At 38.0% G+C, this 27,098-nt stretch overlaps 1 protein-coding gene across 2 annotated transcripts in view; it reads right to left on the bottom strand.

Annotated features, from left to right (window-relative positions):
- The window catches only part of Smc6 (structural maintenance of chromosomes 6), a 58,830-nt gene that overhangs the window by 7,958 nt on the left and 23,774 nt on the right, over positions 1-27,098 (bottom strand). For both annotated transcript variants that reach the window (XM_075984022.1, XM_075984021.1), the window contains 13 exons: positions 22,585-22,731; positions 22,115-22,203; positions 21,780-21,944; positions 21,157-21,335; positions 20,128-20,332; positions 17,226-17,340; positions 16,769-16,929; positions 14,214-14,349; positions 11,592-11,672; positions 10,248-10,418; positions 8,361-8,498; positions 5,192-5,337; positions 3,267-3,392 (listed from right to left, as the gene is read on the bottom strand). In XM_075984022.1, the coding sequence (XP_075840137.1) occupies positions 3,267-3,392; positions 5,192-5,337; positions 8,361-8,498; positions 10,248-10,418; positions 11,592-11,672; positions 14,214-14,349; positions 16,769-16,929; positions 17,226-17,340; positions 20,128-20,332; positions 21,157-21,335; positions 21,780-21,944; positions 22,115-22,203; positions 22,585-22,731 (1,859 nt within the window). The remainder of the gene's footprint in view (positions 1-3,266; positions 3,393-5,191; positions 5,338-8,360; positions 8,499-10,247; positions 10,419-11,591; positions 11,673-14,213; positions 14,350-16,768; positions 16,930-17,225; positions 17,341-20,127; positions 20,333-21,156; positions 21,336-21,779; positions 21,945-22,114; positions 22,204-22,584; positions 22,732-27,098) is intronic.

Here is a 27,098-nt window from a genome sequence, read left to right as displayed (position 1 = left end):
CACAGACAACTATGCTAATGTTTGGACAACAGCTCTCCATTTTAATAGGTGTATTTAAGATGATTTTCCCTATGTTTTTAATATTTATTTGTGTTCTGGATTTTTAACAAATTCATTACTTTTATATCGAGTATTTATAAACGAATAAAGATAGTCTACATTTTAATATGCCCCATTATGACAGCCAGTCCATGTGAATGTATTAGTCACCCAAATAGTTTATTCAAGGCATTATTACTCTCAGGCATAAGACAAATCTTGTCCTTAAAGAAATTAAGCTTTAGAGACACCAAGGTAAATAAATATTCATCTTCTTTATCTGCCTGCCTGTTCCCCCAACTTCACAGCGGAAAGAAGGTTGAGGGAATGTTTTAGCCTTTGTTGGTATACTATAAGCCTCATCATTTCTGCTCCACTGTCAGGTGACACTGAACTATTAAGGAAATTAATTCAAGATGTAAGAGCTAGTTAATAAAAAGCCTGAGCTAATAGGCCAAACAATGTTGTAATTAATAGTTTCTGTATGATTATTTGGTTCTGAGCGTCAGGAAAACAAACAGGCAGTTTCCGCCTACATGTCCTAAACTATATGAACTCTCTACACTCAAAGACAGAGAAATCTAGATTTTCTTGGTTTCTTTCACTGCCTCAACACTAGTAACTGGATTCCAGAACTCCCTATAACATCCTTCAATACTCCAATGTATGGACTGCTTCCATTCACAGGGTTTCTATCATAAACTGTCCAAAAATAAGGTTAGAGAGTAGAGAGAAATGATTCTAACAAGTTGGTCATGTTTGTTCTCTTTCCACAACCGAGAAAACAATATTGAAAAACACTTCAGTGTTAAAGCCTCTACTAAGGTAATACACTATGATGCCTAGTTTTGTCAGTGTGACAATCCAGAATAACCTGAGGAACGAGCCTGAGCATACCTGTGATGGATTATCTTTATTGGGTTAACTAAGGCCAGCCTAAAAGACCATTCCTTGGGCACGGGATCCTTAGCTAATGATGTAAAAAGGGATCAGATCAGCATGCATTCACACTTGACTCTTGCTTTTTCCCTGTGGATACAACATAACCAGCTGCTTCAAATTCCTACTCCCTTGACCTGTGAGCAGAACTAAACACTTCTTCTCTAAGTTGCTTTTCTCAGAGTGTTTGTCCCAGCAACAAGAAAAAGAACCCAAACCAAGAAAGCACAACTTTTACAGAGACTATTTAAATGTTAGCTTCTATAACAACAAAGAAACAAACTACATCTGGAAAACATGTACATAACAGAAACTTTATTTTAAATTTAAATTCAAAATAAAAATAGGGAAATTAAATATCACTTTTTTTTTGTTTGTTTGGTTTTTGTTTTTGTTTTTCGAGACAGGGTTTCTCTGTGGCTTTGGAGCCTGTCCTGGAACTAGCTCTGTAGACCAGGCTGGTCTCAAACTCATAGAGATCCGTCTGCCTCTGCCTCCCGAGTGCTGGGATTAAAGGTGTGGGCCACCAGCGCCCGGCCTCACTTATTTTTCTAAAACTCTTCAAAACCCAGACAAAATACATGAAATAGGAGTTTTCAGTCTGGATACCAAGTAGCAAAGGCAGTTCCAGTCAAAATGATCTCTGAAAAATAGGAAATGAACTGATGAGCCCTACAAATGGCCCCAAATTACTATTCATTAAAGAATAAAGCAAATGTACACTTCCATGCAGCCTAGCATTTGAGGAGGAACACAAAGCTAGAGAGCACAGCAGACTGTGGAGGACATACCATAGTTGTGCCGATGACCCTGACCGGAAGTATCTGTTTATGCACATGTACTGAGATGCAACCCTGTACCCACAAATGTTCATGATTAAACTGCGCACTCTAAAACACCTTAGTTTGTGGTGGCGCACGCCGGTAGGATTTGCTGAAGGAGGCAGAGGCAGGAGGATCACGAGTTCGAGGCCAGCCTGGGCTACACATTAAAAAAAAATAAAAATAAAACACCTTAGTTTAAAAATTCAACAACTAGGAACAGGCGGTAATGGCGCACACCTTTAACTCCAGCACTCAGGAGGCAGAGGCAGGTGATCTCTTTGAGTTAGAGGCCAGCCTGGTCTACAGAGCCTATTCCAGGATAGTTAAGACTGTTACACAGAGAAAGCCTGTCTTGAAAAACAAAAACAAACAAAAAAAACCCAAAAACAAAAGAAAAAAAATATTCAACAACTATACACATGCATTTCAAAGTTTACTGTAGTCCAAGGCTATGACGGAACATTTTATCTTTAAAGCCTCGGGATAAGAATATTAAAAGCTATAACCTCTATAAACTGCCTTCCAGTTTTTATCCCCCCCTCTGGCTTCTTGTGGTGTAAGTAGGGGATCTATTTACTCCTGAAAGAGCATGTATATTTTGAGTTTTGTCTTAGTTAGGGTTTCTATTGTTCTGAAGAGACACCATGACGACAACAACTCTTATAAAGGAAAACATTTAATTGCTTGTTTATAGTTCAGAGGTTCAGCCCATTATGGCAAGAAACAAGGCAGCATGCAGGCAGACTTAGTGCTAGACAAGGAGCTCAGAGTTCTTACATCTTGACTCACAAGCAACAGGAAGTGATTTGAGACACTGGGTGTGGCTTGAGCATATGAGACCTCAAAGCCTACAGTGACACACTTCCTCCAACAACACCACACCTAGTGCAACAAAGCGATACCTAATAGTGTACAGTCCACTCCCTTTGGAAGACATTTTCTTTCAAAGTACCATATGTATGCTATTTCATAGCTTGTTTCCTTGGGTATTTATTCAATCAATATATATCAAGTACCAGCTATATTCCAAGCACAGTTATAAACACTAGACACCGCAGTAAATAAAAAAAAAAAAAAGGTTTATAATCATGGAACGACACCATTCTAGTAGATCTCGGTAAAGCAATTGAGATAGTGTCTTAAGAGGCCCCTCCAATCTCCCTTAGTAACATACAATTTCCAAGAGTAAAATCAATTGCTCCAGTACTACTAGGTTCTCACTCAAAACACCCTCGTGGGCAATCAAGCATCTGAGAGCTATCTAGTAAAGGATACCTAACAAAAAAGCTGGGCCAGCTAGTTGTTAAGGTCCTTTCAAAGTACTGATTCAACTACAGTTTCTAAACGTGGATCATGCACCCATAGTATCTCATACAGCTGAACTTGAGGAAAGAGCTAATGATTTTATTATTCATATAGAATAATGTGAAAAGAAAAAGAGATATACCTTTCAAATGCACTTACCTTCTAAACTGTTGGTATGTTTTGTACCTATGAGTCATTATTTCTTCTAGTAATTTAATGAACCTTCTTAAAGTTCTTACTTTATTATCCAGATCAAGATAGGTTTCTCTTGCTTCCTGGTACTGCCTATTTTATGAATAAAATATTCAGTAAATAAATACAGACATAGAAGTAAAGTTTCAAATATACTTTACTGGAGAAAGAAGGAGAAAGAGTAGCATTGAGAGACCCTAAGAACAGTAATTCCATGAATTTCTAGTCAAAGCATATTCCCACAAAGAATGAATGCTACCAGAGACAGACAAGGCAAGTGTGAAGGGGTAAAAGAGAAAATACAGTGAGATGTAAAAGGTTAAGTATCCAGGTAAGGCTCAGGGGTGGCAGATCTCAGAAAATACTAGTTAAATGACACTTTCTAAAGATAAAAGGGTCACACCAGAAAGTCTTCTTAGTAACAATGTCAACAAGGAACAAAGGGACACAAGGTCAGTATCGGAACCCCTCCATTCTAAACAACATAGATCAGCGAGGTAAGGAAGGCATACCGACTCAAAACTGCCAGAATTGAAGAAAATCAACAGGCTGACACTCTCTTACTAAATCTAAACCTTACCTATTTGTCTGGCTGGCCCATTGAGGACCCAACTGGTCTGATGCTGGCTAATTCAGGACACTGTGATTGCACAGCAACAATGTTACAGAGTCACTCCCCCTCCCCAGCTCATTCATACACACACACACACACACACACACACACACACACACACACACACACACACTACTGAGAATCAAAGCCTGAGCCTTGTGTATGATAGGCAAGTATATACTACTGAGTGGCATACACGTCCAAATAATGGAATTTATAAATTTTTTAAAAAGTGTGATATACTGCCTCCAGAAAGTTAATAGTCTGATTTTCTCCCCATTGTTTTGAAAATGAAGCTCAGATTACTTGGTTTCTCAAACTTGCTTTTAAAAACTACTTATTTATGGTGTGCGCCTGCATGTGGAGGTTAGTGTGTACCCAATGTTGTCAGTTCCCTCCTTACATGGGTACCAGGAGTTGAACTATAGCCCACAACCAGGCTTGGCATCTGGTGCTTTCACTTGCTGGACCCCTTCTCAGCCTTTTGTAATATAAAAAAGGGATTTTGTAGAAAAGCTGTAATTTTACTAATCTTTAGCCATTCTTCAGTTAACGTTTCATTTGTAAAAAATAATACCTATAAGGGGCTTATTTCTCACCTTACGTTACAATATAAAAGTAGTAACTCATTTAAAGTTACAACAAATATTCCATAAAGCATTTTGATTCATACTGATGAAATCCTTTTCAGAAAAGCTTGAACAACCATGTGCTAGGTTTCCTCTAGATTCTATTTATTATAGATTCTTTCATTTAATTTTCTTAACAAACTCTAAGTAATCATAATTGTACACATTATGTAAATGGAGAAGGCTAAAGAAGATTCGATGATTGGCCAGTCATGGCAGCAGACAACAGCAAAATCATAAAGTCCTCTAATTCTCTTAAAGCCTTCCTTTATATCGGTAATGAAAGAACACCCATTTCAACAAGACATCAATGACCTAGACTACTAGTGACTGACTAATTCCATTTGTTTTCATGCATGTGGAAAACAGCTTCTAATTATTCTGACTTGCAGTTCTGGATCACTTATGAAGCTTAATATTTTCCTGTCCATATGATTCTTATAACATAAATTGCATTTATGCTAAAATGTCATTCCATAATTTAGTAATAAGTTATTGTTCATTGCTAGTAATGCACATCTAACATACTACTTCAGTACAATTATATATTGATGGTAAACTTCATCCAAATTAAATTTACACACAAAATGATTCAGTCTTAATAATATCCATGGATATTACACTAAAGTAGAAAATTAAAGATCACTTACTTCATTATTTCTTCTCGATCTCCATGACTAGCATGTTCTGCCTGTATTTTTTGTCTTAACCGATTAATTTCTTTGTCTAGAATTGATGCAGATTTCTTTACTTCTATCCGTTCTGGGCAGATCTGTCTTGCTTGTGACATTTTCTCCTAAGAAATGATATTTAGATCTTAAAAACTTCTTTGTTATAATTCATTGTACTAACTCTGCCAAAGCATGCAAAGTAAAATAACTTAAATTTAAGACATACATTTACTATCAGTGGGGTTTTTTTTTTTGAAGATTTAATATATTTAGTTATGTGATGTGGGATTTCCCTCTGTATGCTTAAATACCATTAGTGATTAAACAAACTGCTTTGGACCTATAGCAGCGCAGAACTTAGGTAGGTGGAGAAGACAAAACTGAATGCTGTGAGAAAGAAGGGTGGAGTCAAGGGATGCCATGGAGCGGACCCCTGAAATAGATATGCTGAAAATTTGCTGGTAGGCCATGATGTCATCATGATATACAGATTAATAGAAATGGGTTAAATTAAGATGTAAGAGTTAGCCAATAAGAAGCTAGAGCTAATGGGCCAAGCCATGTTTTAAATAATATAGTTTCTGTGTGATTATTTCAGCTCTAAGCTAGCTGGGCAGCCAGGAACCAACAAGCAAACCTCCTTACTAATGTGTATGTATGTATAGATGCCTGTGGAGGCCAGAGATGTTCCATTCCTCCCCCCCCCCCCCCCGGGGCCAGAGTTACAAGCAGTTTTGAACACTAGACATGGGTGCTGAAAAGCACATTCAGGTCCTGTGGAGGAATAGTATAAATGCTCTTAGTTGCTCAACCAGCTCTCCAACCCATATTAATGTTTTTCTCCTTGCTTTTACACTGAAGAAATAAATTTCCCTGTCATTAGAAATGTGCCATCTTTAAGATGTACTCTAAAGAACAGAAGGATGGAAAACACAGACCATCCTGTTTATAAGCAATGAAAAAGAAATGCAAGTATTTTCTCATACAGTATCTATTTTATATCATAATGTATTGTATAACGTTTGAAACAAATATGGGAACAGATTAAGAGTTCCACTCATTTTCCTTACGATATAAAGCAAAGATGGAATCTACCTCTTCTGGCTAGAAGACTATCTTCAATTTATTCCCTAAAAACCCAGTGGCTGCTTAGCTATGAAGAGGCACAGCTGGCAGGAGTTAAGCCCTGCCAGCACACACCCCAGTGATGCAGAGGCATAGTCCTGACATTCAGTGGCATGCACTTAAAGAGAAATACCTAGTGAGAGAGCCACATTCTCAAGCACTGAGACACATTTTGAAGGATACTAAGTCTCCCTGTTAATTTACACAAGTACCTGCAGAAAACAAAGACAATTTGGTTTATTTCCTAGAAACATGAGATTGGGGAAAGAAGGCTCATAAGAAGCAAGTAGGAAGACAACATAGCAAAATGGAGGGAAGGATGAAAACAAGAGTATAAGGAGCAGAGAGATATGGGAGAACGGGGGAAGATAAAACTAACCAAAATGAAATACGTATAGAAACTTCATATGGAAGCTTATTACTTTATAGTTAAGGGGCTCCTTGGAAACCTCCAAACCCAGGCTATTGCCAACTCTCCACAACTGATGGACCTACTGCTGAAGACAACATCTACGAAAAGATGGAAAGAAAATCACTGATCATGGAGAAATCTAACTGTTATCTACCCAGAACCTTCACCTCAACTAACTAGTGTTCGTGGTACTGGAAGGCACTCTACACACACTACCAGAGGAGAAAGGTTAGCCCCAATGTAAACACTATACAGACCCTTCAATCTACAGTGGTGACCTTCATGCAAGATACATCGGTAAAATGATGTCATAGAAGAGGAAGTTAACTAATCACTATCTGAATAGAATTAAGGCCCACTCCATGAGATGGAACCCACAAACCGAACTGAGTGGCCAAGCACCTGAGACTAGATAGGACATAGACCTATGGGAAACCAAAATACTTCTGTTATGCTAAAGGAACATAGCAATAAAATTGCTTCTAACAACATTCTACTATATTCGTAGATCAGTGCCTTGCTCAGTCATCATCAGAGAAGTTTCCTCCTAGAACAAATAAAGACCCACAACCAGACAATGTGCATGTGCAGAGAAGAGGGGGGGGGGGCTTCAAACACTCCATTCTAACTGGGATGTCTCCATCAAAACTTTCCCTTCAGGGTTCAGGAACTCTGCAGAAGAGGCAGAAAGACTGTAGGAGCAGCCACAGGGGATAGAGAACACCAAAGAAGCAAGGCCTTGCAGACACAACAAGACTGACACACACAGGAACTCACAGACTGTGCTAACATGTACAGAACCCGCAAAGAATCTTACTGCTAAGACAACAGACCCAACATTAACCCAGAAGCTGTCTCCAAATGCTAACACACACAGATGAAGATCCCAACGGACTTTCACTAGGTATACAAACCACACTTAAGAGCAGATCTCATGCCCAACAGCAGATGGTCAACAAGAAATAGATCTTTTGCATTATGGTTTCTGATTTTGTCTTTATGGGCTTTCTGTGTGTGAAAATGTGTGTCTCAGCATCTGTACGTGTTTGCGTTTTTTTCTCTTCTATTTATTTGTTTTGTCCTATTCTGGCTCTATTGTATTTATTATTATTTTTAGATCTCTATTTTCTAATAATAAAGAAAGATAATGTGTAGATTATGGTGAAAAAAGTGGGCAAGATCTGGGAGGAATTGGGGGAGGGGAAACCATTATCAGAATATATTGGATGAAAAAATCTAAAAAGTAAAAAAAGTAAAAAATAACAAAAACTAAAAAGAATTACAAAAATCTTAATGATTCAAGTTGTAGATAAAATAATTTGAAATGAAAAAAGCAAATCAAGAGCAGAGCGGTGGTGGTGCATGCCTTTAATCCCAGTACTCAGGAGGCAGAAGCAGGCAGATCTCTGTGAGTTCGAGGCTAGCATGGTCTACAAGAGCTAGTTCCAGGAGAGGCACCAAAGCTACAGAGAAACCCTGCCTCGAAAAAAAAAAAAGAAGAAAGAAAAAAGAGAGAGAAAGAAAGAAAGAAAGAAAGAAAGAAAGAAAGAAAGAAAGAAAGGAAGAAAGGAAGAAAGGAAGAAAGAAAAGCAAATCAAACCATTGGCTAACCTGTAACTCCTTTTCCTTCATGTCGAGTTCTCTTCTCTTTTTATTTAAGGTATCCAAATGTTCTTTCTGTTTATCTTCATAATGCTGCTTTCCTCGTTTTTGGCTATCCACTTCAGAGTCAGCAAGATTTAATTCATCCTATTTCAATAAAGACCATATAATCTATAAAGAAAAGTGGGTGATCTGGGGCTCTGGGAACAGGGGACAACTTACTTACCTGATAAAGTGCCCACTACACTTTTTAGCAAGGGAAAAAAACCCATACACCAAGTTCTGAGTGCACTCACCACCTCCCCACAACGCCTCTGACTAATACTGGGTATACTCCCAAGTTCACTATATTTGGCAGCTGCTAACATATTATAGTGGGAGTCTTAGGAATTCAATTATTTTGTTTGAAAATCATCTTGGCTTTGTTACTGACAGCTGGTATGACATCCTGAGGAGGAGGAAAAAACCTCCTGCTAGTACTTGATTACAAGCAGGTTTACCAAAGAACTACGCTCCTACCTTACAACAATTTGAAGGCAAAAAACAAAGATAAAAAATTCTTAATTTCTTTTATTGAACTTAGTTAAGAACTCCCAATTCCAGTGTTTGCTGGACCTTAGGTATTAATTAAGAACAGAGAATTCAAAATAGAAATTAGAGCACTAGAGAATATAATAGACACAGAGAGGGAAAGCTCAGAGCTACCGTGCTTGCATTGCTAGCACAAGAAAGTCCCGAGTTTGTCGCAGCAACATATACAAAGCAGATCAAGAGCAAATAAGCCCAAAACATGGTTTGTTCTTCATTCCTTTCTAATTTTAAATCTCTTGGGCAAATAATTTATCTACTAATCTTCTTCTATTCTGCTTTAGCACATCACTATTAATATTTTGAGTGACCCTGTTCAATTCTTTTATCTGTGTAAGATTTTCAATGTTACCTTACTTTTATTATAGTTTCATTATTGCAATTCTTGAGACCAAATTTTTATTTTACCTATTCAAATTTTTGACATTTAAAGTTTCATTCCTTTTCTTATTTTAAGGCAAAATACTAACTTTGTCTTATTTTTCATTCTTGGGTATTTTGTAGGCTGATACTTATTTCCTCTAGGACTTGTCTTTTCTTATTTTAGCCAACAGTATTGTTTGTATGAAGAAAAACAAAAACTTTAATGTCTAAATTGTACATCCCTAATAATCAGTTCATTTGCCAGTGAACTGTGCTTTATCAATGAAATTTTAAATTGTGAAAACAGAATTACTCATTGGCATGGCATTAACAATAAGGTGCAGGATAGCAAAACTATCATAAGAACTGAAATTCAGTTTATTAACTTATATATAAATAATTAATTGGTTTGATTTAATTCACCTCACTTTATTTCCCTAAATATAGTCACAAATAGTATATGCTTAAAATAAAAGTCAAAGGAAAACAGCCCAGAGCCATGTGTGATGGCACAAGTCGCTAATCCTACCAATCGGGAGGCAGAGAACGACTAACCTCCTAGTTCAAGACGTTAATAAAACAGAGAGACCCTGTTCCAAAACACATCAAAGAAATCAGTCTCAAATCTAACTGCGATGTGCTGATAAACAGCTTAAACCACAATTTATTTCGAGCTGGCTCTCACAGCTGCTAATTCATGAATATCTAAGTTAAGGTGGTCTCCAGCAGAGACCGAAACAAGCATTCAAAGACACCCCTACCGTTGCTGCTTCTGAAAGACAAAGGTTTTGATCCAATTAATCATTTTTCTAAAGTCAAGAGCAGAGTATTTTGTAATAACTGGATTAATTCAACAATTTATGTTTATATTTACAACTAACCCGTGAGGATCTCTAAGTTTGTTGGTAATAAGCTGTAACAGAAAAGAAAGAACTGTACAGATACCTTGAGTGGATCTGCCAGCTCTGACAGCTGGTTGATCTTTAATTTAATTGTATCATACTTGTTCTCTGCTTCAATTTTTAGACTTTTAAGATTCTCCATGTTTTCTTTTTGTTGTTCCATATTTTTCTCAACCATCTGCATTTTTATTTTATTTTCCTCAGCTTCATCTTCCTGATAAAATTTAAAGAACATAGAGTTAAATACAAGTTATCCAATAACAACAACAATATATATACATATACTCTGAAAAAGGAGAAAAAAGACAACAGAAAAAATCAGAGCTACGATAAAAAACAAACAAATGAAACACTTTCATGCTTAAACCAAAATTTACAAGGTAGGGCAAAAAAGTTCAAAAGAAGGAAGGAATTGCATTTATCAGTCAAGTAAAATAATCTACTAGCTTCCTTTCAAAATGTACGTTGTATAAATCAGTATTTATTCTGTGACAATATGGTATTGGCTAAGTAAAAAAAAAATAAAATATAACCTATGCTTTTATAAAAGGTAGTTTATCAGTAAAATAAATGAATAAAAAGAAGGAAACAAGACTAAAAAAACTCAAAAATCCTCATTAGCCAAAGCTCTGCAGCACAGGAACCAGAGCTGCTGCTCACTGCTCACTGTAAGTGGCAAACAGGCTGCCACTCATCACATAGGACGTGAGTCACATGCTCCTTTGTTGTGCTCCAGAAAAGGGTAACTGGATGTCACAAATAGAAGGCTAGAAAACTTCAGTATAGAAAAACATGGAGACAGAGACAGAGACAGAATATGAACCTGGAAAAAGAAATCCAAGATCAACCCTGACTGACTGGAAAGAGAGTCCTGACCTCCCTCAGACCCCAGTCATGGGAATGCCAGGCGCTTCTCTGAGAAGCAGAGCTCTCAGTATACTGTTTAGATGCACACACTTTGCTAAGTTAGAAGAACAGGGCAGTGGTGGAGCTCACCTTTAATCCCAACACTCCGGGAAGGAGACGCAGGAGGATCTTAGTGAGTTCAAGGACAGCCTGGGTTACAAATGAGTTCCAGGACAACCAGGATTGTAACACAGAGAAACTCTGCCTCAAAAAAAAACAAAAATCAGAGCTGGGCGGTGGTGGTGCACGCCTTTAATCCTAGCACTTGGGAGGCAGAGGCAGGCGGATCTCTGCGAGTTCAAGACCAGCCTGGTCTACAAGAGCCAGTTCCAGGACAGGCTCCAAAACCACAGAGAAACCCTGTCTTGAAAAACCAAAAAAAAAAAAAAAAATCAAAAGGAAAATAAAGAGAAACTTGTGAGCCAAAGAGCTAAGTTACAGTTTTATCCTTTAACATTTAAATGGAAGAAAAGCATTTTACCAAGGTTGCAATATCGACAGACTGGTGTTCTTCTATATTCTCAAGTTCCCGAATTTCAGAAATATTTTTTCTTATTTTCATCTAAAAAAGAAATATTTAGAATTTAACAAAAATGGAAGTCCTTGCAAGACTATTACACTACGAAGCTCTACTACGCTTATCTCACAGCAGGATGCAGCAGTCAACAAAGGAGACATCTGTATTCCTCCATAACCAGGTGAGAGTGCTTCACATTCTACCATGATCCTTCTCACTACTAACCCACAGCCATGCAGAGAAGATAGACGAAATCTACCTTAGCATTCCAAATAACCACACTACTGAGTCTATGAGAGAAAATGCTTCTCTAAAGTAACAAATGTTTCAAATTATTGAAAGATCACTGTAGAAATACAGTGTCCTTCTCAAAGACCCAAATAATTCCTGGGAGATCTGGGAGTCCATGCAGTTAAAAGTATTTTCAGAAAAGCACTATAATAATGGTGGATAACACCATTTTTTATCAACGCTTTCTCTCAAATTTACAGGTACCTTATAACTGTACAAATCAAAAACCAAAACTTTTGTTTTCATTTCTAAGTACTACTGGGCAGTGAAAATACCTTTAATCACAGCACTTGGACAGCAGAGGCAGGCAGTTCTCTGTGAGTTCAAGGCCAGCCTGGTCCAAGTAGCAAGTCCAGGACAGGCAGGGCAATACAAACAAACAAACAAAAAAACCAAAACAAACTTTAAGTACTGATAAGATACAACAACACACTAGTGCTGTCTAGTTTTGCCTCAACTCGACACAAGCTAGGATCATCTGTAAGAAATCATTAAGAAAATGCCCTGTACATATTCCATACTTTCTTTATCCATTCTTCCATTGAGGGGCATCTAGGTTGTTTCCAGGTTCTGGCTATTACAAATAATACTGCTATGAACATAGTTGTGTTGAACTCTAGCATCCAAACACCAAGAAGGAGTCGCCCCCAGAGACCACCTTACATACCACAGCCGATGCAAAAGCATGAGGATTTTATTAATTCTGTCATGACAGGGTCCCTCAGCATTCGGGAAGCCGAGAGACCTCAAATAGCGGGTACAGTCTACTTTTAAAGGGGCCATAGAAGCAAGGGGGGTTGTTCTTTGACTATTCTGATTTGCTTATTCGAAAAGGCTATTACCAATAAATGACTGGAGAGCTGTTGCCAGATCAGATGAAGTAAGAGGTCATTTTGACCCCGTTTCCCAGGGGACCGAACCAAAACATACGTATATGGGTAATTGTTCAGGAACTGAGTACGTGCGCGTGTAGCTGTTAGGTCCTTGGTTCCCAGGGGAGGAGGGGAAGCACTATGGCACAGAGGCTGAGAGAATTCAGAATTGTCAAAAATGGCTTCAGGATTGTCTTAAAGTCTTACAGTTGAACAAATGCTTTTGTCATATGATAGGGCATCTCTTTGGTATATTCCCAAGAGTGGTATTGCTGGATCCTGGGGTAGGTTGATCCTGAATTTCCTAAGAAACCGCCACACTGATTTCTAAAGTGGTTGCACAAGTTTACATTCCTACCAGCAATGGATGAGTGTTCCCCTTACTCTACACATCCTCTCCAGCAAAGGCTATAGCCATACTAATGAATATCTTGCATATCACCATAGAACCTTCATCTGGCGATGGATGAAGCTAGAGACAGAGACCCACATTGGAGCACTGGACTGAGCTCCCAAGGTCCAAATGAGGAGCAGAAGGAGGGAAGACAAGAGCAAGGAAGTCAGGACCGCGAGGGGTGCGCCCACCCACTGAGATGGTGGGGCTGATCTAAAGGGAGCTCACCAAAACAAGCTAGACTGGAACTGATGGAGCATGTGATCAAACCGGACTCTCTGAACATGGCGGCGGACAAGGAGGGCTGACTGAGAAGCCAAGAACAATGGCACTGGGTTTTGATTCTACTACATATACTGGCTTTGTGGGAGCCTAGTCTGTTTGGATGCTCACTTTCCTAGACCTGGATGGAGAGGAGAGGACCTTGGACTTCCCACAGGGCAGGGAACCCTGACTGCTCTTTGAACTGGAGAGGGAGGAGGGAAGGGGAGGGAAATGGGAGGAGGTGGAAATTTTTAAGTAAAAATAAATAAAAAAATGTGAAAAAAAAATAAAATTAAATAAATAAATATTCTTTCTTTATTCCAAAAAAAGAAAAAAAGAAAAAGAAAATGCTCCGACCAGTCTGTAGTGCAATTTCCTGATTGGTCACTAATATAAAAGGACCCAGCTCACCATTGGCTGGATGTTCTAAGAAAGCAAGCTGAGAAAGTCATGAGGAGAAAGACAGTAAGCATACTCCTCTGTGGCTTCTGCATCAGCTCTTGCTCCTGTTTTTGCCTTGTGTTCCTGCCCTTCAATGATGGACTGTGATGTGGAACTTTAAGCTCGAAACAAAACCATTCCTCCCAAATTTGTTTTTGGTCATGGTCTTTTACCACAGCAATAGAAACCCTAATTAATAAAACCCATAAAAGAAAGTTATGCCTAAGAATACAAAGGGGATTGAGGCCAAAATATTTAAGAAAATGAATGACAAAATTATACAATTAACTTTGAAAATCAAAGGCTATTATTTGTTTTTGTTACCTTTATTTCTTTATAATGTAGCTGGCACCTTTTAAGGAGTTCTTCATTTCTTTTAATATCCTTCTCAAGGGCAGACAAATGGTGCTGAAGATTTATTATGTGGGCCTTTTTATTTTCAATCTCATTCTCCAAATGACTTGAAAGAAAAAAGAAAAAAATAAACTCTTTTATTAGATACCTTGCTCTTTTACAACAAGGAAGTTTATTTGTAATAACTTAGTTACAAAACCCTATTCCATCAAACCAGTTCTATAACCCTATCAATTATTTTATGAAGCTACTAAGTTATTAGTGAAAACTAGCAGAAATGTCAAAAGATCATCTAAACATAAGTTTTACTTATTTGATTAACAAATATTAGATACAAATTCTATTCTTCAGGAATTATGCATCAAGGTAGGTGAAGGCAGAAACAGGACAAAGATTCAATCCCTCAAAAAGAAGACAAGCAGACTATATGCAACATTAAATATGAACAGGACAAGATCCTTTATGTCCTCAACTACAGGAATGCAAATGTTGTTCTGGACACATGTTTTACCAGCTAGGTCAGCTGGGAAGAGCACAGGAGCACAAATGCACAAACACACAGGTGGTGGTGACAAGACTGAACAGAATAGTTTAACAACTCTTGTTTAAGAAAAACAAATGGTAAGAATATGTAGGGAGTGGAGGGAAAAGAGGACACAGAGATGGAAAACAAGAAAGGCAGAAGCCACAACCATGAAAGGTCTCTTTGCAACAATGGAGCTATAGTTTCAGTGTTCTGCTTTACTAGTTTACACAAGATAAAGAAAATCTGTTACCTAATAAGATATACTAAACACGAGCTAAGTATACAAGTTGCTTGTGTGAGATGAATGTACTCCGACCAAATAGTGATCATCAGTCTCTAATTCCGCACTGCACTTTGCTGGTTTCCACAGTACCGATCACGTATAAACTACCCACCACTCCTTAGCACATTTGGCAAGCACTAAGTAGTTGTTGTTTGAAGGAACAAGTGAAAGCATGAACTCTGGAGGCTACTTCAGCACTGCCTATCAAACAGTTTCCTCATGCAGTTCAACAACACACAGGCCCTAGGAACCTACTCACACATCATGTGTGCTTTCCTCACGGGACTGCTTTGGGATCAAACACTAAACCAAGGGCCACAACATTCACCTGGTGGTTTTTTTTTCTCCTCAACCTTTTCCTACACTAATCAAGAAATTTTATTTAAAGTTACCAAAACCTTATAATAACTTCATGCTACTTTAATAATCACATGAAAACTAGTTAGCTTCTGAAAACGAGAAACTTCAACAAAGCCCTCATTTCCTTACATTGCAAGTCACTTAGAACTTAGAATCCTTTGACTTTGGCTCAGTTTTTTCAGACGCCCTTCCTTTCCCTCTCTTTCCTTTCTTTTGTGGAGCTGGAGGGTGAATCTGAGACCTCGCACACGGTAGCCAGAACTCACAAGCAGCAAGGACAGCACTAGCACTAGATCTTTATCTTAAGCCAATTTACTATAAACATATACTAAATCATTAACTAAGGCCTAACCTATCACTTCACCAAAGAAAATTAGTTTTGTTGGGAATTCAAGATATCAATGATACCAAAATTTTTTTTGCAAACCTCTCTAATAATTAAGGACATGACTCTTTTAACTTCTCAATTGCTTGTTTCGTTTTTCTATTTGAACACTGGGTTTCTCTGTGTAGCTCTGGCTGTCCTAGAACTCGCTCTGTAGTCCTGGCTGGCCTCAAACTCGGAGATCCATCTGCTTCTGCCTCCTCCCATCAATTCCTTGACTAACATGCACTCCCACCTCCCCCTCCTGATTTAACTTTTCAACTCACTCTGTACCAGCCTTATTTTCCTAGGCCTGGGTTTTTGCTTTTGGTTTTTCGAGACAGGGTTTCTCTGTAGATTTAGAGCCTGTCCTGGAACTAGCTCTTGAAGACCAAGCTAGCCTTGAACTCAGAGAGATCTGCCTGCCTCTGATTCGCAGGTGTGATTAAAGGTATGCACCACCACCACTCAGCTCCTAGGCCTATGTTTTAGCTGTGTCAACTGATCTTTCTTGTTTTCTCAAACAATGTCTATATATGAGACAAATAAGGAAGGTTATGTCTGAATGTAGCTCAGCATGCTGAACTCTTGCTTAAAAAAAAAAATCACTGTGACTCAACAGTGAGCAGCAATACAGCTCCATTTCTTCCACATGGACTGCTTCAAATCTCTAATCCATTCTTTTACAGGCGTGAACTAGTCTTTCCAGTACACGTGCTGCCCAAGGAAGCACTCCACTCTGTACAGTGTCCTTACAGCTTATGGACAGGAGGCACTGTGTGTATATCAGCTGTTGAGGACATTCTGTGTATTTGGTACTCAATATTACTGTCAAAATATATGCTAAATTCCACATCAAGTGAAATAAACTTTTAAGACCAAACACTTAGATAAATCACAATACTTCCCTGAGAGAATTCCTATGGGAAGGCTGTTAAAGAAAATAGAATCCAAAGAAGCATAGTGGGAAAATAAAGCTAACTTAATCAAACCTTATTTCAGAATCCACATCTCTGCTTAGAAACTTGGGCCTTGTGTTTTCAGATGAATAATAACGACCTGCAAACACTTGATCACCGTCAGCAGTGAAAGCTTCTCTACAATTTTTAGGTGGCTTTTGGGACTGCATGACTGCACGAGCTACAGAATTATTCTAGAATAAAAAAGAAAGTAATTTTAAAAACACTGTCAACATATTTCTCATGGATATACTTCAAAATTTTATCTACTGGTAAGAAAATTTTAGTATTTTTATTTAAAGATGGAAATAGTTCTCAAAATAATAATGTATTTCTGAAATACTTTACAAATACCCCAAAGTAACAAGTCTCTTGGGGAACAAACAACCAACTCTATATTATCCTATAGATTTTCCCATGTGATGATGGAACAACAGAAACATATCTACGAAAAAGTTCAGTTATGAAGAGTTTGACTCATTTGCCTTACTTTGATCAGCAGCACTGTCTCTATGCTCCGCATGTCAATCAAACTATTTGCAACAACAGCATTGTCTATTTCTAACGCTGTCAGAACAGTTGGAAACTCCGGATGGTAAGCAGCTCTAGAAAACACAGGGAGAGGGCAACTTAACAAACTTTAAACAGAAAAAAAAAAAAGAGCAAAATCGTGCAATTTAATGGGTAAGTAGACTATAGTGAGAGAATATGAAATATCTGTTAATAATTTGAAGACATGTCTGTAAGAGATTTATTTATTTACTGAACAAGTACACTAAAACAGTGTGTGAAGACACTGCTCTAAGCACCTAAAAAATACAAGCTCATGTAATGTCCTAACAACCACTATAACATATCCTCTCTATTTTTTGTGATAAGGATGCTTCAGAGAGCTTAGTAAGTTCCCTAACATCCTAAGGATACTTAAGTGGCAGGCTAGAATTTAAAGTTGGAAATACTGATTTAAACCCAGACACACAACCATCATGCTCAAAATTGATAATAGCAGTTGTAATTTATTTTATAACTGTACACAAACATAAAAGTTAGATAATAAAAACACATTTTAAATAGTTGAATAACTATTTCACTGAATAAATGGAACTGGAGATGGTTCAGCAATGCTTAATATCTGCAAGGATGAGGACATGAGTTCAAATCCTCCACATCCATATAAAAAGCTGGACACAGCTGCAAGCCCATTACTGAGTCAAGCAGATTCCAAAAACTCGCTCACCAACAATCATTTCATAAACAAATAAAATGCATCTTAAGTATCTGATACAGTTGATGTTCTAATAGTTGTTCGTACATATGCACAAGTCCTCTTCAGTACATTTAAGACAGCTAGAAATTATTAAACCTACTCCCATCATATCAAAAAGGCTCTTATCAATAGCCAGCCAACAATAAAAATACTACAATTTAGATCTTTCCACTACTTCAACAACTTTGTACTTTATCACATTAGACTTGATGCCAGCTAACAACACACTGACTTTGCCGTCACCCACATCTGTTTTATTAAACTATAATTTCTATAATTTCACAATCTTATACAAACTTTTTCTCAGACTCTGCCTGTTAAACGTGAATATTTTACAAAGCCAGCTACATTTTCTCCCAGGCTCCACTTTCTACAAAATAATTTCTCAGCAGTACCCTCAACTGCTTCTCTCCTCCTTGTCACACCTGCACGTTCAAAAACTTAACTACTTTAGTCTTAATAAAGACAGTCTTACTGACAACTATAAAGCCGTATTATTAACAAAAACCACTGCAGCTACCACAGTTGTATATTTTAAGTGGAGTATCAGTCAACTTCCTCAGTGATTTGCAGGAGTTGGTTTAGACTTTTCAACGGCATAATTTCCGAGCCTCCTACAACTCCAGTACAATGCCCTCATTCTAGCACGTGAACTGTATTATCCGCTGCCCCCCACAAAAATTAGCAGTATACTGCACAAACTTAGTTTACCTTCATACCCTTCCACAGTATACTGTAAGTCAGAGCTGCTATATATTGCTATCTCTGGAAACACATTGGTTGGAAAATACCAGGTCAGCCAGGTAGTGATAAGCATTCCTGGTCACCTGGCCCCATGGCAAATCACAGAACAGTCCACACAACTGTTCAGGACTAAACAGGGAGCTGGAGAGGTGGCTCAGTGCTCAAGTGCTTGCTGTTCTTACAGAGGACTCCAGCACTGACATCAAATGGCTCACAACTGTCTTTAACTACAGCTCCAGGGAATCAAATGTCCCTTTTTAGCTCGGTGGGACCTGTACTCATCTGTACAAACCTCAAGACGTCCTACCCCATTAGTTAAAAATGAAATAAACCCTTCATTAAAACAAACAATATAACAGGCACAAGGAGGCATTCTCCCTCACACAGCTTTGTAAAACAGCTTCCAACTTCCCTATCTGGAACCCATCAGGCAAGCAGGCCACCAGTTCAGGTGTGTTTCTGTCCTTAGACAAATTCATTAATTAAAGGACTAGTTATTTACCATGTTCCCAATCTCTCTAACACATGACTTAATGTTGTAGAATATTAGTTTGGGAAGTGTTACATTTGTTTATGCTGTGGAACATTGGTTTTTAATGATGCAAAGAAGTATTGCATTCTTTTATGTTGCATTTGTTTAACTCTGTGAAGCTGTTTTGCTCTGCCTGTCTAAAAGACCTGATTGGTCTAATAAAGAACTACACTGTCAATAGCAAGGCAAGAGAAAAGATAGGAGGAGCTCCCGACAGAGAGAATAAATAGAAGGAGAAGAAGGCTCGGAAAGCAAGAGGAGGAGCAAGAACAAGGAGAAGAGGACAGAGAAGGATCAGTCACCTGGCCACACAGCCAGCCATGGAGTAAGAGTGAAAGCAAGATCTACAGAAGTAAGAGAAAGGGAAAAGCACAGAGGCAAAAGACAGACTGGATAATTTAAGAAAAGTTGGAAAAGGTAAGACCAGGCATTTATAAGTAATATTAAGACTCCATATAATTTACTTAGAAGCTCCCAAAAGAGTAAAGTTAAAAAAAAAAAAAAGACCAACCACAACAACTTAATGACCCCCTCATTTGAATTACACCTATATCTTATGATATAAATTTAACTAATGCTTAGAAAGAAACAAAGGCAACTATATGTTGGCATCCAAATTTACTCAAAAATAAATCAGGTAGCATTAGACTTACAAAACAAACCCAGATAAGGATTTATGAAAGTGAAGATAGCAAGGAATCAAAATTCAATCTTGGAACTCAATACATTTATTTTCTTTTACCTTTACTGTCCCTATGAGAGGAAAATAGCTCTTTAAGCATCCTATGAAATACCTTTTTAATCGTGCACACGATTAAGCAAAACCAGAGACAGTATTTATCTGATTACCTGAGTCTCACATCATATACCTCATTCCGAAATTCAGAAACAATTATCTGAGGTCGAGAGGTCCCTGGCGGATAAAATTTTTTCATCAATGACTGAAGTACTCTCTCATCAGCATGATTATGGCAACAATACGCTTGCAGAAGTCCTTTCAAGCAAGATTCAATGGCCAATGCAAGTTCTGGATCCCGCAGATGAATGCAAGCACCTAAAAGTGATTCCCCCCCCAACAGACACACATTAAAAAAAATTATAGGATTCATAAATATTTAAGTCATATAGTCCTACACAGAGATCACTACCTAGAAGAACGTGACAAAAGTTTCTGAAACCCTAAGTAGAAATAAATGAAAACACATTAGCATGGACTTTGAAACTAGGAGATGACTGGAGATCAGATTGTTTAAATGAAGTAACAAATGAGAAGGAAGACATTTATAGGAAGCACATGAATCTGAGAGGAATGCTGCTTTTGTTTTGTCTCTTACGTATTCATGGCAACAGGTTGGCTAACTGATTAATATTCTTTCCCTAAATTCTCTTTCCCTTCTCAGTTTTAGTTCTTAAAAAAAAAGGGGGGGGGGGGCTGGAGAGATGGCTCAGAGGTTAAGAGCATTGCCGGCTCTTCCAAAGGTCCTGAGTTCAATTCCCAGCAACCACATGGTGGCTCACAGCCATCTGTAATGTGTCTGGTGCCCTCTTCTGGCCTACAGGCATACACACAGACAGAATACTGTACACATAATAAATAAATATATTTTTTTTTAAAAAAAGGAAGGTAGGCATTTAAAGTGATTTTCTCGTTATGTTTAAAAAACATGAGCCAAAAGTGGTAGCACATGCCTGTAGTCCCAGCACTCAGAAGACACAGACAGGAAGATCAGGATTAAGAACTCAAGATGACATACATCAGACTATCTGTCCCACACCACCACCCAAACCCCTTAGTTTAATCAAAGTTAATACATAACCAGATAGCTTATTAAACAGAATACTTCCTATAACTAAGAACTCAAGTTAATGACAATATACCTAAAGGGCCGATAGGCTTATGAGTGAATTGTCTCCGCCTGTATGCATCGTCTATTGCCTCCAGCAGAGCTGGAACATGAGGACCAAATCTTTTCAGTCGATCAGTCTTACTATCTTTCAGTTCTTTCAATTGTCTCTGATTATAGGTCAGTGTATGCCTCACATCTAAATCTTCTCTCCTAAAATATAAAAGCAGAAAAAGGAAATATATTATGTACTAAGTTATACAAAAATATTAGGGTTTTGTCCATATTTCCATGTTAATCAATAACCTTACTACATGAAAAATGTGGGTTCATTTTATTTACAAACTGAATTACCAGACAAAAGCAGCCAGCAGACCTCAAAACTCACATTACAGGTGCTGCAAGAGCAATGGAACAAGCACCCCACAAACTGTTAAAACATGAGTAAAGTCTTAGAAAAAGAATTGGAATACATCTCTATCAGCAGTTTGGGTGTGGTGCTGCAGTCTTTAATCCCAGCACTCAGAGGCATTATGTAGTGAGATCTGACTCAAACAAACCAAGTCAAAAGGATCTTTACTGCTATCACAAAAAGAGCTGTTTTCTCTAATACATCACAACTACACAATATTCAGGAAGTGGAAGGTGTGAACTTACTTAATCCGGACGTGTTCTTGTTTGTCCTTTTCTATAACTTGTTCGAATTGTGCAGCCTCCTGATTGACGGAACTTTCCTGGTCTTGCAAGGCCTGTACTTTTTCTTTCAACCAACAGATTCTTCGTTGCCTTTCCAAGCGCTCTGGTTCCAAAGACTGATCAGTGCTAAGGAGAGTAATAAAACAAAAGTAGGAAATGGGCTAAATGCAACCTAACATTTAACAGTAGAAGTCACTGTAGCGAATTTTCATTAACATCAATACAGAAAATGCACCACTCACGATGCCTAATCATTACAGAGAGGCGACTGTGGAAATGCCAGGCTACTGTACTACCTTTTCTTTAGCTCCTCAATTCTTTTACAAAGCTGTTCATCATCTTTCTTTAATGCTTTATATTCATTTAGGGAACGGTTATACAAAACCTGACCAAAAAAAAAAAAACAACAAATTAGTTAACATGTAGAAATACATAAACATTCCATTGAAATACACCCATCATCACTTGAAACAACATTTGGTTTGGTTATTTTTTGAGGCAAGGTTTTTCTGGGTAGCCCTAGCTGTCCTAGAACTCACTCTGCAGATCAGGGTAACTTCAAATTCACCAAGATCTGCTTGCCTCTGCCTCCCAAATGCTGGGATTAGAGGCATGCGCCACCACTCCCCGGCTGAAACAACATTTTTTTTAATGAGGGAATAAAACATGTTTACTTTGATCCAGGTAGAAAAACACTATTTTTTAAAAAATAGCAGACAAGGAAAAGCTAAGACAGCAGTCATTGCGTTTAGAAGACTCCTCCCACCTCGGCATCGTTAAAGGCTCTCGTCCTCGCGATGACGTCTGTTTTCAAAGCCATGCATTCTGGAGCTCGGGCATTTGTCTCTTCACTAATTTTTTCTAGTTTATCTTGAATATCTTTGTACTTTTTTTCTGCATCATTAAGTCTGACCTTTAAGTAAAATAAAATACTCTAATTATTTTCTTTCAATAACAAGAAAAACATAAAAAATATGGCCCAATCACAGTCCAATAAAATTAATTTTATTCAACAGGTAGGGCACCCACTGTCAATCCTGACAACCAAAGTTCAACCTGAGAACCAATATGCTGAAGAGAACTGACTCTCTTAAGCTGTCCTATGACCTCTTGGCATGACCCAAGGCATCTCTGGATGCCATAGCTTACATGCATGTGCACATATGTGCACATGCGCACACACACACACAAATAAATAAATGAGATGAAGCCTTTAAAGTTAAAAGTTAGGTAATCAGTTACATAAAATACAAAAATATAATTCAATTTGGACTCATTTAATTATCCAATAGATGCTATCCTGAGTATACAAAGAAATAGTGTCTTTAAATGAAAAAGATTTAAGATACAACGTAACAAAATACACACAAGCCAAATACCATGTAGTCATATCTATACTTATAAAAACACAGAAAAAGAAACTGTAGGTATGCCAGGCAAAGTCAGGATGGTTCAAGGAGAAGCATTTATGCTAGCAACAGGAAGGGTGTTAATTAAAATGCACCTGGATATAAGTTGAGGTCAAAGCTATAGGGAAGGACGCTAGAGCATGTGCAGAGTTATCAGTATCTACTCCAGAAGTTAAAAATAACGCAAGTTCAACTGAGAACATAATGAAGTGAAATGAGATGATCGGTAGAAAAGCTATGTATACCATAATCCATAGCTTATAACTCAAACCTCTAAAGTAAAGCTAATGTACAAATCTACATCTTGGTATCTGATTATCCTCAAACTTGTTGAAGGCAAGGTGGCAGGAAATTTACAGGAAAAGTTTGAATAATAAAACAAATACAAAGTCTTATGGGACCAAAATGAGAATTAGAAGGACAGGAGGAGGGGAGGTGCCATTTAAATCAGAAGCTAGCAAAATTCCTCTATAAAGAATCCAACATAGGCCTGTCTCTGTGGGCCATGTGTTAGCATCACACTCTCAGCTCTGACCTTGGAGCTTAACAAAAGACACCTGGGTCCGGTGGCTCACACTTGTAATTCAACACAAGACAATAAAACAAGAGGAATACAAAATTAGAGCTTGGTAGATGAAGAAGAGACTAGAGGAGGAAAAGGAAAAACAAGGCAAGCAACTAAGGATGATGGAGTAAAGAATGGTTTCCTTTTTTTGTTCTTCTTCTTTTGTTTGTTTTTCAAGACAGGGTTTCTCTCTGTGTAGTCCTGGCTGTCCTGGGATTCACTCTGTAAACCAAGCTGGCACTGAACTCAGAGATCCACCTGCCTCTATCTCCCAAGTACTGGGCTTAAAGGCATGAGCCACCATTGTCTGGCTAAAAAATTGTTATCAAGTTAACAAAAATTCAAAGTTTGTATGATATACTCTTTTGTCAGAAACCTTCTATTCAAAAGTCAGTCTACAAACAATAATAAAGTCATGTTAAAAGTGCTGCATAAAAAAATGGTAGGAAGGCAGGGCAGAGACAGGTAGATCTCTGTGAGTTCAAAGCCAGCCTGGTCTACAGAGCAAGTTCTAGGACAGGCTACAAACTACAAAGCTACACCGAGAAACCCTGTCTTGAAAAAAAACAAACAACAAAAAAAAAAAGGGTAAAAGGTTAGGAAGGGGACTGGACAGATGGCTCAGCAGTTTAAAAACACCTGCTGCTGCCGGGGGGTGGGGGGGGGTGCACGCCTTCAATCCTAGCACTCGGGAGGCAGAGGCAGGTGGATCTCTGGGAGTTCGAGGCCAGCCTGGTCTACAAGAGCTAGTTCCGGGACGGGCACCAAAGCTACAGAGAAACCTTGTCTCGAAAAACCAAAAAAAAAAAAAAAAAAACCACCTGCTGCTCTTACAGAGGGTTCAGGTTCAATTCCCTGAAGTCACAAGGCAGCTCAAAACCATCTGTAACTTCAGTTCAAGGGGCTCCAACAACTTCTTCAGGCCTCCATGGGCACCAAGCACACAAGTAGGAAAAACACCCATACAAATAAATTTTAAAAGATAAATGGTAGGAAGGATATAACTATCACTATAAGATGGTCCTTACCCTCCAAAAGTTTATACTTTTACTACAGAAATACCAAATGCTTACACAGAAGAAAGTCCTATAGCTTTCTTCACAACTACTAGCTTTTGAAAAGAGATGAGCATCTAATACTCAAATTAGGTTTCATTATTAGATTAGGAAGTATTTCTCAAGGAAAGTACTTAAGAACTTTTTCTACAACAATCTGAGAAGACAATCTGAGAAGTAAGGCAAAGAGGATAAAAATATTTCAAGAAAAATTTTTAGGCTATTATGTCAGAAACAAAATTTGAGGTGAGAATGGTGGCAAGGGTTGAACTTCCACTTATTACCTGAAGAGGGAGTGAGAATCCTTACCTAGAGATGGCAAAGCAAATACACCATTCACGGCTACTATCTTTCCATAGGTGGATCAACAATAGAACCCTTAAAGTAAAGGCATCTGTTGCTTTGAAGACAGGCAAGAAGCAGTAAGCTGGGGAAGATTACATCCTAAATTTCAACCACGCTTGGGCAGAAATTCCTTAAGCAAAGGAGAATAAAATACTAAGACGTAAGCAATCTACAATGACAGAATAGGATAAATAAGGGCCAGACACAAACCATAATGACACACAGAGTAGGGTGTAGAAGAGCCAGACATAAGTAATCCAAAACGACAGAGTAGGACGAGGAAGGCCATCTTATAAAGCACTACTTCTTAAGTTGAACTGTACCCCATGTGGCAGCATGTAATAGAATGTGAGCCCAAAAAATCAATGCTTTAATAGTAAAATGCTCCCGAATGAACAAAATGAAAGGAAAATCAAATGCATAATGAACTTAAGGTGTTTCTGGTAGTACTTGCCCATGCTGTATCACACACCTTCACTGCAGGCTTGGTTCTCAACACAATATGAGCACTTTGCACTATATACACCATTATGTCACGTAAACACCCACACTGTCTAAATTATACCTCGGCTCAGGTCTGGGAGTTTTGTTATAAACTGAAGAATTGTTATTGTATACATAAAGTTAGAGTAACATAATGGCTTAATTAAGGAGAACAAGAACATTAATATTTTCTTTCCATCATTCTGTAGCTTATATCAAATTATTGTATCTCTAGATTATTACTGTGTTAAAGTGCTTACTTTTAAAAACTGCTCTGAGTTTCTGACTCCAGTTTCATAAAAAAAAAAAAAAAAAAAAACAACAACAAACCACCAAAACATTGCTTAAGGCAGGCATGTGGCACACACTTTTAATCTCAGCACTAGGGAGGCAGAGACAGAAGGATTTCTGAGTTAGTTCAAGGGCAGCCTAGTCTACAGAGAGAATTTCAGGACACCCAGGGGTACACAGAGAAACCTCATTTCCAAAAACAAAACACTGCTTAAAAAATTCCTTGAGATTAGAACAGTATTTCCAACAAATTTCTAAAATGAGCCTTCTAAAAAGCTTTCTGCTACTTTGTACTCATACTGTACTTTGTACTGTGTATTTTTATATAAAGTGGCATTCTCAGCACTGATGACTATAAACCTAGGACACCATCTCTGAAAAAAACACTAAAAATGTATGAAGCACAGTATCAAATACAGAGCTAAAGATTTAATTACTTAGGTTAAAAAAAAAACCACCCATCTTATTATACAAATTTGCGCTAGTCTTTAAGGTAAAATTTTATGTTCACTGAAGAATTATGTTAAATTCCTTTCCCAGGCAGTGGTAGCACCTGCCTTTAATCCCAGCATTCAAGAGGCAGAGACAGGAGGATCTCTGCGTTCAAGGCCAGTCTGGTCTAGTTCCAGGATAGCCATGGCTACACAGAAAAACCCTGTCCCAAAAAACAAACAAAAATTCCTTTATAATTTAGTATCAGTAAATGTTTGATTTACAAACGTATTTTACATACCTACACACAGGTGATAAAGGAGAGTGGAGAAGTTGTAAGAAGCTCTACCTATAAAGATCAAAGGAGCTACGAGTTCGTGGTGTCAGAGGTCCTTCTGTCTATGTGTTGCTTTTATTGGTTAATGAATAAAGAAACTGTCTTGGGTCTGCACATAGCAGAATAGAGCTAGGCGGGGAAAACTAAACTGAACACTGGGAGAAAGAAGGCAGAGTCAGGGAGATGCCACGTAGCCGTAGGGAACAGACAAGCCGGAACCTTGACAGTAAGCCACGTGGCAATACACAGATTAATAGAAATGGGTTAAATTAAGATTTAAGAGCTAGCCAATAAGAAGCTAGAGCTAATAGGCCAAGCAGTAATTTAATGAATAGTTTTTGTGTGGTTATTTTGGGGCTGAGT

This window comes from Microtus pennsylvanicus, chromosome 8 (genome assembly GCF_037038515.1).
Source record: "Microtus pennsylvanicus isolate mMicPen1 chromosome 8, mMicPen1.hap1, whole genome shotgun sequence".
Lineage (NCBI taxonomy): Eukaryota > Metazoa > Chordata > Mammalia > Rodentia > Cricetidae > Microtus > Microtus pennsylvanicus.
This window is presented reverse-complemented; position numbering and strand designations above follow the sequence as displayed.